General features: G+C 36.6%; 1 protein-coding gene across 1 annotated transcript in view; it reads left to right on the forward strand.

Annotated features, from left to right (window-relative positions):
- PEX7 (peroxisomal biogenesis factor 7) overlaps nucleotides 1-12,235 on the forward strand; it is a 78,856-nt gene that overhangs the window by 52,654 nt on the left and 13,967 nt on the right. The window contains exon 9 of the mRNA XM_005899100.3: nucleotides 5,940-6,039. Within this exon, the coding sequence (XP_005899162.1) occupies nucleotides 5,940-6,039 (100 nt within the window). The remainder of the gene's footprint in view (nucleotides 1-5,939; nucleotides 6,040-12,235) is intronic.

Raw genomic sequence — 12,235 nt, forward strand, 5'->3', positions numbered from 1 at the left:
TGGTGATTCCCAAACCTAGTTGGTTGAGCAACATTATTTCCTGGGGAAAGCTTTCTAGGTTCATTTCTGATGTACTCAGAATTTTCAGGAAAAAATTCCTCAGCAAAGCTGGGAAGTGTTTATTTTTTGAATGTCTGGTATAAGGAGCTTTTGGTCCATCATTTGGGAACCAGGTCTAAAGGTGATTTAAATGTTACATTATTTGTGAGATTGGCCCTTGTTATTTCTCTATCTTGTGCTTTATATCCTCACTTAATTTTTTTATTCATCCATTCATGAAACATTCTTCGGGTGCCCATGTGTCAGACAGACATTTTTATACATGCAAGAGATACAAATAGGATACTGTCCCTGAATTCAAGGAGGCTACTAGAGGAAAATGTGCTGTGCTTAGTCACATCTGACTCTGTGACTCCATGGACTGTAGCCTGCCAGGCTCCTTTGTCCATGGGGATTCTCCAGACAAGAATACTGGAGTGGGTTGCCATTCCCTCGTCCAGGGGATCTTCCCAACCCAGGGATCGAACCCAGGTCTCCCGCATTACAGGCAGATTCTTGACCATCTGAGCTACCAGGGAAGCCCAAGAACACTGGAGTTAGCCTGTCCCTTCTGAAGGGGATCTTCCCGACCCAGGAATTGAACTGGGGTCTCCTGCATTGCAGACGGGTTCTTTACCAGCTGAGGTGCCGGGGAAGCCCCACTAGAGGACAGTAGATCTGTAAATAAATGTATAGTGGAAGCATTGTAAGTATTATGCTGGAAGCCAGAAACGTGGGAGTCAGTCTTGATTTCTTCTGTCCTGTTAATTCTGCCTAGATTTATTTCCATCCTCCCGGCCTTTCTTCATCATCACTTGTAGCACCTTAAATCCAAGCTGCTTTTTCTGCTTTCCACCTGGCTATCTCCTCAACCTTCAGATTTCAGCTCAGGGTCACTTTACTCCTAAGTTCATTCTTACATCCTTCTTCATTGTCTTTTGGGGGTACTTGTCAATTGCAATTACATTTGTGTTATTGTCATTTTTTTTTTTTAAATGTCAGTCTATCCCACTGGACAATGAGCTGCAGGAAGTCTGAGGTCAGCTCTCTTGCTTCTCGTGCTTGTACCTGGCATATTCCAGGACTTACAAATTGTTGAATAAATAAGTAATTAAATAATGAGAAAAGAAGATGTTGTGACATTTTTGCTCATCACTCTAGAGTCTTTTAGACCCAAACAGTGCAAACAGAGGGACTTATAATGGTGCAGTTTGCTTAAAATTTTAAAAACACGAGAAGACCATGAGTGGTCTTCTGATCCCTAAAAAATTAAATTACGAGCAGTTTGAAAACAAAGGCTTCATAATTAACTAATTCTAATTAATTAAAACTAATGTACATCTAAGACATTGAAAAGTTGCCAAAACATTTCCCCATCTTTTTTTTTGAAGTTAGGAAAGACAAAGAGTTAATAACTCTAAAGTTGAAAACAGAAAAGGAAAATAAAGAACTTTGAAAAATATTTTAAACCTGCTGAGCTCACCTATAAGCTAAATTTCAAAAGCATTAGTATAGAGATTTCAAATTACATGTAAATAAAGTAAAAAGTAATTTCGACTTAATTTTTGAAATAATTTTGATGTTTTGTTTAGACACAGTACTACACGTTTGCTATGTTCATGAATTGTAGAGTCAGAGGCGAAAAGAAACTCAACCCAGACATTGTACTATGATGAATTTTTCTTTTTCCATCTCCAGTTTAAATGAAAAATGTTCCTACAGTTCTGTAATATTTTTAATTGTTGGAGGCCTTTCCAGTATATTTACTTCCCATGAGTCAGTGATTTCATCAGTAAAGAGACAAAAAGGCACCAAGTAGTATATGTGCTAGACCAAAACAAACATTTCACTTAAAATAATATGTCTTACTTGACCACTTAATGATACATGTGGCCTGACTTCTCCCAATTAAAAGGAGCCAATTTTACTGGCATGATCTGGAGCCCTAGAGTCCAGAGGAAGACTGCAGGAAGAGCACTTGCCCACTCCCTCCATCAATTGCAAGAAAACCTGGAGAAAAGCTCACCTCCTCCTTAGAGTTCACCCCTTCCTGTTGCAACATGAATGGAGACAGAAGAATTCTGGCAGTGTATACATATCAAACTGTTAACAGTGGTTGCCATTGGAGGGTGGGAATGAAGAAAAATACATTTCTTTCTGTTATTTATTGAAAGAGCCATTTGCGATTAAGAAATTACAGTGTATAGTCACATTGTTCCACTTTTGGTTTTCTCAACTGATTTAGCTTATGCAGTTTACTGTATTCAACTTGATGTTTTTGTTAAGACATTTTAATTAGGTGAAAATTATTAATATTAATTCAATCTGAAGCTTGGTTCTCTCTATTTAGCAGATCCTCTCAAGGCAAAAACTGGCTTCATTGTTCCACATCCATTTCTGGGTTTCAGTGTTGACATGGTTTTTACCTGAGTGTTCCTTGCTGATGCTTTTATGAAGTTTTTCTGGTGTTTGTTTGTTTTTCTGTATTATGTAGGATTTGGGTTTTTTTTCCAGCAAGAGTATTGGTCTAGGCACCTAGTCAGCCATTCTGCTAGGAATGAATGTCTCATTGTTTTTGCACTGTAATATACACTTTATATGTTACATAATTTCATAATTACATTGGAGCTGTGAAATGGTGTAATAGTCAATAATGCTATTATGACATTCACTAGACTAGCCCACCTTTCACCAAATAATAACCGTAGAGTGTTAGCATGCATTTGTTTCATGAGGGTTTTGCAAAATGCACAGTAATACTTGATAGTTTCTCCTATGTTAAAATTAGGATGGTATGAATCTGTGGTGTGGAACTGGGTGGGGCCATGACCGCCCATTAAACTGTGTATTAGAGCAAATTCAAACTGACTTTTTGAGTAGAATTTCAGCCCTCCTGCATGTGTGACTTTCTCTGTCACACTTGTTCAAGCTAAAGTTGGATGATTTCACACACGTGCCCTTATTAGTAACCAAATTTTCTTAAGGCCACCTGTCTTGTCCTCAGTGCTGCCTTATCCTTTAACTGGCTTAAAATAACAAAAGAACAATAAAAATTGTTTTCCAGAAACTTGTCAGGAGAGTATAAACAAATCCACTTTCAGTTCAGTTGCTCAGTCATGTCTGACTGTTTGTGACCCCGTGAACCGCAGCATGCCAGGCCTCCCTGTCCATCACCAACTCCCGGAGTCTACCCAAACCCATGTCCATTGAGTCAGTGATGCCATCCAGCCATCTCATCCTCTGTCGTCCCCTTCTCCTCCTGCCCTCAATCTTTCCCAGCATCAGGGTCTTTTCTAATGAGTCAGCTCTTCACATCAGATGGCTAAAGTACTGGAGTTTCAGCTTCAACGTCAGTCCTTCCAATGAACACCCAGGACTGATCTCCTTTAGGATGGACGGTTGGATCTCCTTGCAGTCCTAAGGACTCTTAAGAGTCTTCTCCAAAACCACAATTCAAAAGCATTAATTCTTCGGCGCTCGGCTTTCTTTACAGTCCAACTCTCACATCCGTCCATGACTACTGGAAAAACCATAGCCTTGACTAGACAGACCTTTGTTGACAAAGTAACGTCTCTGCTTCTTAATATTGCTATCTATGTTGGTTGTAACTTTTCTTCCAAGGAGTAAGCGTCTTTTAATTTCATGGCTGCAGTCACCATCTGCAGTGATTTTGGAGCCCAGAAAAATAAAGTCAGCCACTGTTTCCACTGTTTCCCCATCTATTTCCCATGAAGTGATGGGACCAGAAGCCATGATCTTAGTTTTCTGAATGTTGAGCTTTAAGCCAACTTTTTCACTCTCTTCTTTCACTTTTGTCAAGAGGCTCTTTAGTTCTTCACTTTCTGCCATAAGGGTGGTGTCATCTGCATATCTGAGGTTATTGATACTTCTCCCAGCAATCTTGATTCCAGCTTGTGCTTCCTCCAGCCCAGCGTTTCTCATGATGTACTCTGCATATAAGTTAAATACGCAGGGTGACAATATGCAGCCTTGACGTACTCCTTTTCCTGTTATCTTTAAAAAAATTCTAAAACCATTTTTATGGTTTGTATTTAATTCATTCTATTGAAAATAAATATAAATCTCAAATGAAGTCAGAGAGCTGTTACCTGGATTAAATGACCTTCCTGTAGAAGGATTCTGCTAAACCACCGTTTGGTATGATGCTGTTGACTCATGAGGAATAACCCATGAAACATCTCTGTGTTTCCTTAAGGAATGTTGAGAATGCCTTCATTACCCAAGTATAGGATTAGGTAATGTGAATTCCCAAGGATGAATTTCCTTCTGAAATTTCCAAGAGCAATTTGGATGTAGACACTATGAATTCAGGTCCTGGTCTTGTCTCCTATTCTGCTTTGACTGCTGAAAGGCTTAGCATCCCAAGGTCCTTCCTGTCAAGTATATACAACTTCATGAATATATATATTTTTTTACCAGTCTCATTACAGGTTTGAATTGACTTTCCTATCCCTACTTTTCCTTTAACTTATACATTTTTTGCCGTATTAAATGCATATTTTAAAAACCATTTTAATATTTTTTGGAACAAAGTGTGTATGTACAAAATCATTTGATTATTGACTCAAATAATGCAAATCAGTGAATAACCATGTTTCATGAATGAAATTATACAATTATATATTTACTTTTGGTTATAAACATTATCAAGATCTGGAAAATTAGATTTCAGTACAATTCTGTCTCTAGATCCAAATGAACAAATACTCAAAAACATCAGAGACTGCTATTATAATTTCTTAGAAAGACCACAGCCTGTACCCTCATTTGTTTAGACAAGATATTTTTCAAAAGTAAAATGACTCTCCTTAAATATTGTGTAGATTTCAGTGATCTGATAAATGGGCTGTTTATTCATTGTCTCTGTGGTACCCCACAGTGGATTATCCATAGCAACAGTCCTTTTCAAACTTAATAAGACCAACTCTGTATTTATTAGGGAAATAATACCACCAGGTTAAACAAACTGACTGTTGGTTCTGTGTATTTACTCTCTTTCAAAGAGATCTGCTAAACCTTCAGTGTGTCCCATGTTGTAGATGATTAGGCAAGCTGAATTAGTATGACTCTGTGATTCTGAATATGCCATTTTTGTGGTGTGTATAGAGTCAAATAATGAAGATGATGAGCAAATAAAGCTTCAGACATAAAGTACTATTTTGTGCATTGAGAACAGGACAAAATTCTTCTCTGTATAGTAGAAATCAGAGATATATTATGATCAATATTACCACTTCCAGTCTATAGAGGATAAATAGAATATTTAATTTTGGCCGAGGAAAACATATTTCAGTTTTTCTTGCCTCTAGAAATTACATTGATGTGGAATCTATAAGAAAGGCCCTGCCTCAGAAAAAACATAATTTCAGAATTACAGAGATTTTCATAAGAGAACAGATTCTTTTTAAAGACTTTGAATTGCTGTTGAAATGTAAATTAAACCTACAATCTGTTCACGTCACTTGTTGAGAAATGAAGTAGTATTTAAAAACACAAAATGTTAAGAGTTCATGTAATCCAATATCCTTATTTTACAGCCATGAATGCTTTTAGAATTGCTAAAAAAGCCTAGTATCTCTCATCTCAAATGTCCTTGGACAGTTTTACTTCTGGCCTATAAAGTATACTAATGGGAATACAATAAACTTCTACAGAAGTGCATTGATTAATAATTCCATTTGGGTTTTGTCTTTTTATATACACTAGAAAACACATTTTTTTCTTTATTAGATTTTTATGTAGATTAGTAATGGGGCTCTGCATTTATGTTTGGTTGAGCCTGTTTTGATAAAATCTTTGCTATGTTTAATATCTGTTTTTTCGTAAAGTTTTTTTGTAGTTTTAATATTTAAATTATTTCTTTTTCTTTATATTCACAGATTCTGGAACTTTTCAAAGCCTGACCCTCTTCTTGAAACAGTGGAACATCATACAGAATTTACTTGTGGTTTAGATTTAAGTCTTCAGAGTCCTACTCAGGTAATGGATCAATCTCCTCATATTTTTTCCTACCCATACAGTTTACAAATAGCTCTACGTGTGGCATGCATTGCTTTTATGAACAAAATTCCTGCCTTTAGGGCAAGGTAAAGTACATTTACTTAAGAAACCTGACCTTTTTCGCTGTGTAAACTTGAGCGTTTGAAATACTAGGGAAGAAGAGGTATCCAGAAACTTGACATACTTTTCTCCTCTCGAAGGGTTAACTTTGCTGAGAGGAAAAGGAAACTTCCCCCAGATTATTGTGCCTAACTTGTAGACTCTGCTAATGGAAAGGGTAACAGGAGAAGAATGGAGTGCGGAAGGATTGGCCCCACAGGCGGATGGAAGTCAAGCGTGTGTGGTCCTGGATTCAGCTGCCCGCTGAGCAGTCGAGATTAAGGGCCGCCATTACCCTCTCAGGACTGTGTCCCTCACCTCCTCCCAGGTTGGAAGAGAGGCTCCGCATGGGGAACAAAGTAGAGGAGAGTGGCTACTGTTTTAGTTACCAAACTTCATATTTTCCCCTTTATGTTTTCTTGAGGACTTTTTAAAATATTCTTCAGGTTTTTAATAAAGCAGTTTCAGTTTTGGAAATTGTAAACTCAGATCAGAAACACTTGACTACGTTGAGTGATAAGATACTTTAATAATGCAGGCTATGTGAAAATACCATCCTGTTACTGAAAAAATATGTGGAAATTCTACTGTATGACTAAGAAGTTATGCATTTATGAGAACTTTTAGAAGTTAAACACAAAGCAAATTCTGTTTCTCATTACAGTGTGCTTAAATTTAAATGAATACACGGGTTTATTTTTATTTTAGAAGTTCAAGACATAATTCTGAGTTTAAAATATTCTCATTGTACGTTAAAATATTCTCATTAGCATTAGAATAGCTTTGAAAATGACTTAGTTGAAATAGTGGTGAGTAAAATGGTATGATCCTTAACGTAAATACAATGTGTTTTAAATATACTGGTTCCTTTTCTGAGAAAAACATTTATCACAGAAGCTGTTTTTAATAAAATAATCATACCTGTTTGCTATCCCAGTTTATAAAAATGTTGTAATGTGCCTATTGAACCATGACAATACCCAAAAAGGGACCCTAAATTAGATATTTTCCTTCTCGTATATTTCTGTTGACCCATCTCTACAATCCCCAGCCTGTGGCCTGAGGCAGTACATATGCGTCCGTGAGGCACGGCAGCTCCTCAGCCAGGTCTTGGAGAGTGCCAAATGTCAAACTGGTGTTTTCACTTTCGTCAGATAAATACCGAGAAGTGTAATTCCTGCATCATATAGTAGTTCTATTTTTAATTTTTTGAGGAATCTTCATTTTTTTCCCCATTGTGGCTGTACCAATTTGCATTCCCACCAACAGTATATAGAGGTTCACTTTTCTCCACATCCTCGCCAACACTAATTATTTCTTGTCTTTTTGTTAAGAGCCGTTCTCATAGGTGTGAGGTGATACCTTATTGTGGTTTTGATTTGTATTTCCCTGATAGATAGTGAGGTTGAGCACCATTTCATATATTATACCTGTTGGCCATCTGTATGGCTTCTTTGGAAAATGTCTATTCACTTCTCCTGCCCATTTTTTAATCAGATTATTTGTTTTTGGTGCTAAGTTATACAAGTTCTTTACATATTTTGAGTAGTAACCTCTTATCAGATATATGGCTTGCAAACATAGTCTCCCACTCAGTAGGTTATCTTCTTTTTTGATGATTTCCTTCACTGGGCAAAATCTTTAGTCTGATGTAGTCCCACTTGATTTTTTTTTTTTCCCCGCTTTTATTGCCTTTGCTTTTGGAGTTAGAGCCAAAAAATTATTACTAGGACCAGTGTCAAGGAGCTTACTGCCTATGTTTTCTTCTAGGAGTTTTATAGTTTCAGGTCTTACATTCAAATCTTTAATCCATTTTCATTTTTGTTTATGGTGTAAGATAGTGGTCCGGTTTCATTCTTACTGCACATGGCTGTCCAGGGATTTGTGTTTTTAAAGATTGTTCTGGCTATTGTGGGAGAACAAACCATAGGTATGACTAGAGATGTAAAGATGGAAAGATTCAGAATAAATTGCTAGATGTTTCATATGATTTAACATTTTCAGTGATTATACTTTTCTTCTCCCTGTAAATTTATCTTTTTCCCTTTATTTATATTCTGTCTTGGACTTTAAACTTTACTTTCAAACTAAGTTTTTTTAAAACCAACATTTTTTTTAAAAAGAGCATATCTAAAATCATCACATTTTAATGCAGGCATTTGTTTTATTTATATTATTAATGTATAGTTTTACCAAATAACGTTAAACTCCCTTCTAGGGGAAATAAGCATCAAGTTCTTAGTTCACCTCCCTGTCTTTCTCTCACTTATCTTATCTCAGTTATCTTTTGCTATATAACAAATTTCCTTACAAGCTGGTAGTTTAAACAACAATTTTCTTTGCTTACAATTAATTCTGTGATCTCACCTGGGGTCACTTACGTGACTCCAGTCATCTAGTGATTTAACCAAGGCTGTGTGATCTGAGATGGCTTCACACAAATACATAGAGTATAGCACTGGTTTTCTTCTGAGCCAGGTGTCTCCAGATGAGCCCAGGCTTCTTTACCTAGCAGTTGTAGATTTCCAGGAGGGTGATAGCAAGGTGTCTTCAGGACTAGACTTCAAAGTCACACTGCATTCCTTCTGTTGCAAAGCAAGTTACAAGGCCAGGTCAGATTCAGAGTGACAGAGAGACTCCACCTCTTGTTGGAAGTAGGTGCAAAGAATTGGTAACCATTTTAAATCTACCACATTAACCTTTTGTTGGTAGTTTAAGTTATTTTTAACATATATTTATCCTTTATTCTCATATATATGTATTCAAGATTACTGATTGCGTGTTAATTTAATTTCACTCTTTGTTCATAGTTTATTCTCTTAGAAAGTAGTTTTCTCTCACCTCTTAGAGAGTACCTTTCAATCTTCTTTCAAAAACTTGTCATCTCTTGTGTTGATTCTAACAGCTACGAGACTTTGCTGACGTACTTTTGGGCTTCCGTGCTTTAATATATTCCCTGTCTTAAAAGAGATTTTTCTTGTATTTATAATTTTCTTTTTAGCTTCTCCCTTCTTAGAGATCTGAAAAATGAGATCCAAAGACATTCTTGTATTATAACCTCCTTTCTTTCTGACTGAGTGTAAGGTCTTGTCTTTAAAAGTTTAAAACTTGACAAATAAGTGTCTGGGGTCATTCTTTAAGGATAATTGCTAAGAAATACTCTATGCCCTCTTGTTAACCAGGCTGAAATCATCTTTTACTTCAGAACATTTTTCTTAGAATTTTTTCCCTCTGATCTTGATTTGTATAGTCCTGGCATTTTCTCTTTTCTCTCTTACCCTTATTATTTCTAAATTGGAAACCTTTTTTCTCTTTTCAGGCTAATGATTCTAGACCTGTAATATATGTCCATTGGTATAATTGAATTTTCTGTATTAATGTATTTGTAGAATCCCTGACTTTGTCTCTTCAGTATCAATTCTGCTCATTGATATTTAGTTTAGTATTTATAAGCTGGGTATAGGTTTATGTGTCATTATGCATTTGGAAGATAGTTATTTCTCTTTTAAAAAGCAGACATTACTAGTTCATTCCAAGATACCTCATCTGTGTGTTTAATAAATATATAGTTTTTCCTTTGATGAAATTGAGAAATATTTAGAAGAAAGAATAAAGATTATCCATGATTTTGCCACTCTAGAAAGAATCTGTATTATACCATATTAACTTATTTCTTTTCAGCCTTTTTCCAGGAATTTTTATTTGAAGTGTAATACATACATTGGAAAACACACGTATTTTAAGTGTGTAATTCAGTAAGTTACCAAGAAGTAACTACACTTGTGTAACAACCAGTTAGGTTAAGTATGGAACACACTACCAGCATCTCAAAAAGCCTAGTCATGCTTCCTTCCAAATCTCACCCCCTGTCTCCTTCCCAAAGGTAAATACTCTTCCAGTCATTTTGTGTACATGGTTTTCATTGTTGTGATTTTATCACATGTATGCATTTATCTTCCGGGACTCCAAAATATCAGTCCTTGGTAGTCATAATCTTTAATGAGTGAATTTTCTAGTCTGTCCATGAACATGTAGGTACTATAAAGTGTGAAAGTGAAAGTGTTAGTTGCTCAGATGTGGCCAGCTCTTTGTGACCCCAGGGACTGTAGCCCACCAGGCTCTGTCCATGGGATTGCAGGCAGATTCTTTACTGTCTGAACCACCAGGGAAACAAGATTTTTCCTTAAAATAAAGCAGAAGAAATTTTGTGTATTTTCATTTGGTGTCAGTGAAAGATGGTTAGATTTGTTTCTCTGTGTGTAAGTATATATATATGTATAAGATATATATATATATATATATATATATATATATATATAATCATTATGCTGTATACCTGCAACTGATGTTAACATGTCAGTTCTATCTCAGTTAAAATAAAATAATAAAAAACCAACAAATATTAGGCTATCATTAAAACATTCAGCTCATGTTTTGATTGAGATCCCTAGTCCTACAATCATAGATACCAAGTTTAAAGGTTGACAGTAGATAAAATATTTTAAAACTCTCAGTATGAGATTGGAAAATCAGATTTTAGAAGACAACTAGCGTTGTCAGTAGATGGGATATACATGTCCTGTTCAGCTTTAGTCTGAAGTGGTATTTTGTGCTTCTGTCATAGACCGGCTTTAGAGTTGAAAAGAACAGGTGCCAGAAGCGCCCAGTGTTCTCAGGCATTAGGCTCTGTTGTTGCGTCTTCAAGGCTTTCATAATTGTGTAACATTTAACTTAAAATTGTATAACAAGTGCTTGTTTTCCCCCAGCCACAAAGCCTTCCCCTGGCCCAGCTCTGCAGGGTCTTGCTGTAATCCTGTTTCTATTGCCCCTGCACTCCTTGAACAGCCCTTGCAGTGAGAGGTTCTGAAATTGTTCCCACCTTAGCCTCTGCTGTTTCTGGGTTCCCTTCCTGAATCAGTCGTTCACTCTCTTACTCATTTTTCTTTTTCTAGACTATGGTGCATTGCTTCTTAAAAAACAAGCAAAAATGCTGACAACACCCAGCAAGTTACTTTTTCAAAAAAAAAAAATTCATTTAGGCTCTTGGTCCTACTCAACTTGCCTCTGAAGTCTTTTTGATTTTCCAGCCCATTCTCCATATCTTCCCTCAGCCTTCTGCGACATCATTAACACTCTGAACATTTGTCCTTACCTCCTACCTTATTGTATAAACAGACAAGAATGAATGTCTTCTTTCAGTTCTATGACCTCAAAATATTTATGTTCAGCTCTGTTTCTTCCCCCTTTGCATTAGGTTCCTAATTTTCTCACTGGCTTTTTCATTCAGATCTTTGCTTCCTCAATAATCCACTGTGGGATTTTGTTGTAGATTTCCAGTCAGTTCTTTTCTCTATTTTCAAAACTCACTTGACCCCACTGTCTTACCTCCCTACCAGTAAATTTAGTTTCTCTTCTATTATTAGACATCAAGAATTAGTAGCTTAACTGTTGCTTTTACTTCTCAAAGTCAACACTCTCTTTTTAGCCCCTGTACCTGTCTCCCTTTCATCGTTCAATTGAAGTTAAGCCCCAAAAGGTCACCAGTAAAAGCTTCTGAAAACCAAGTTAGCCTTTTCTCGGACTTTTCTTTTTTTAGCTATATAATTTTTATAAAAGAAAAATCTTCCCCTCCTGTTGCTTTAATGTAAACCATGCTAACCAGTTGTTCCTTACTTCTTTGCTAAATATCTCCATCTCCTATGCCAGTTTCTTCCTTACCATCCTTCCAAAAGCAGATGTTCTCCAGTATACAAGTGTTAGTCCTCTTACTTTCCCACACCTTCTTCTCTAAGCTGGCCTTTAATTATATGTCAGTGATGCTTGACCCATTTGTCCAATTGCTTTTGCTGTGTGATCTCAACAGATGTTTCATTACTTTTCTTTCAATATTCCTAATGTTGCATTGGCTGGATGGCATTGCCGACTCGATGGACATGAGTTTGAGTGAACTCCGGGAGTTGGTGATGGACAGGGAGGCCTGGCGTGCTGTAGTTCATGGGGTCGCAAAGAGTCAGACATTACTGAGTGACTGAACTGAACTGAATGTTGCACCTTGGAGCCAGACTCAAGACCTGGG

This window comes from Bos mutus, chromosome 9, assembly GCF_027580195.1.
Source record: "Bos mutus isolate GX-2022 chromosome 9, NWIPB_WYAK_1.1, whole genome shotgun sequence".
In the NCBI taxonomy this organism is placed as follows: Eukaryota; Metazoa; Chordata; class Mammalia; order Artiodactyla; family Bovidae; genus Bos; species Bos mutus.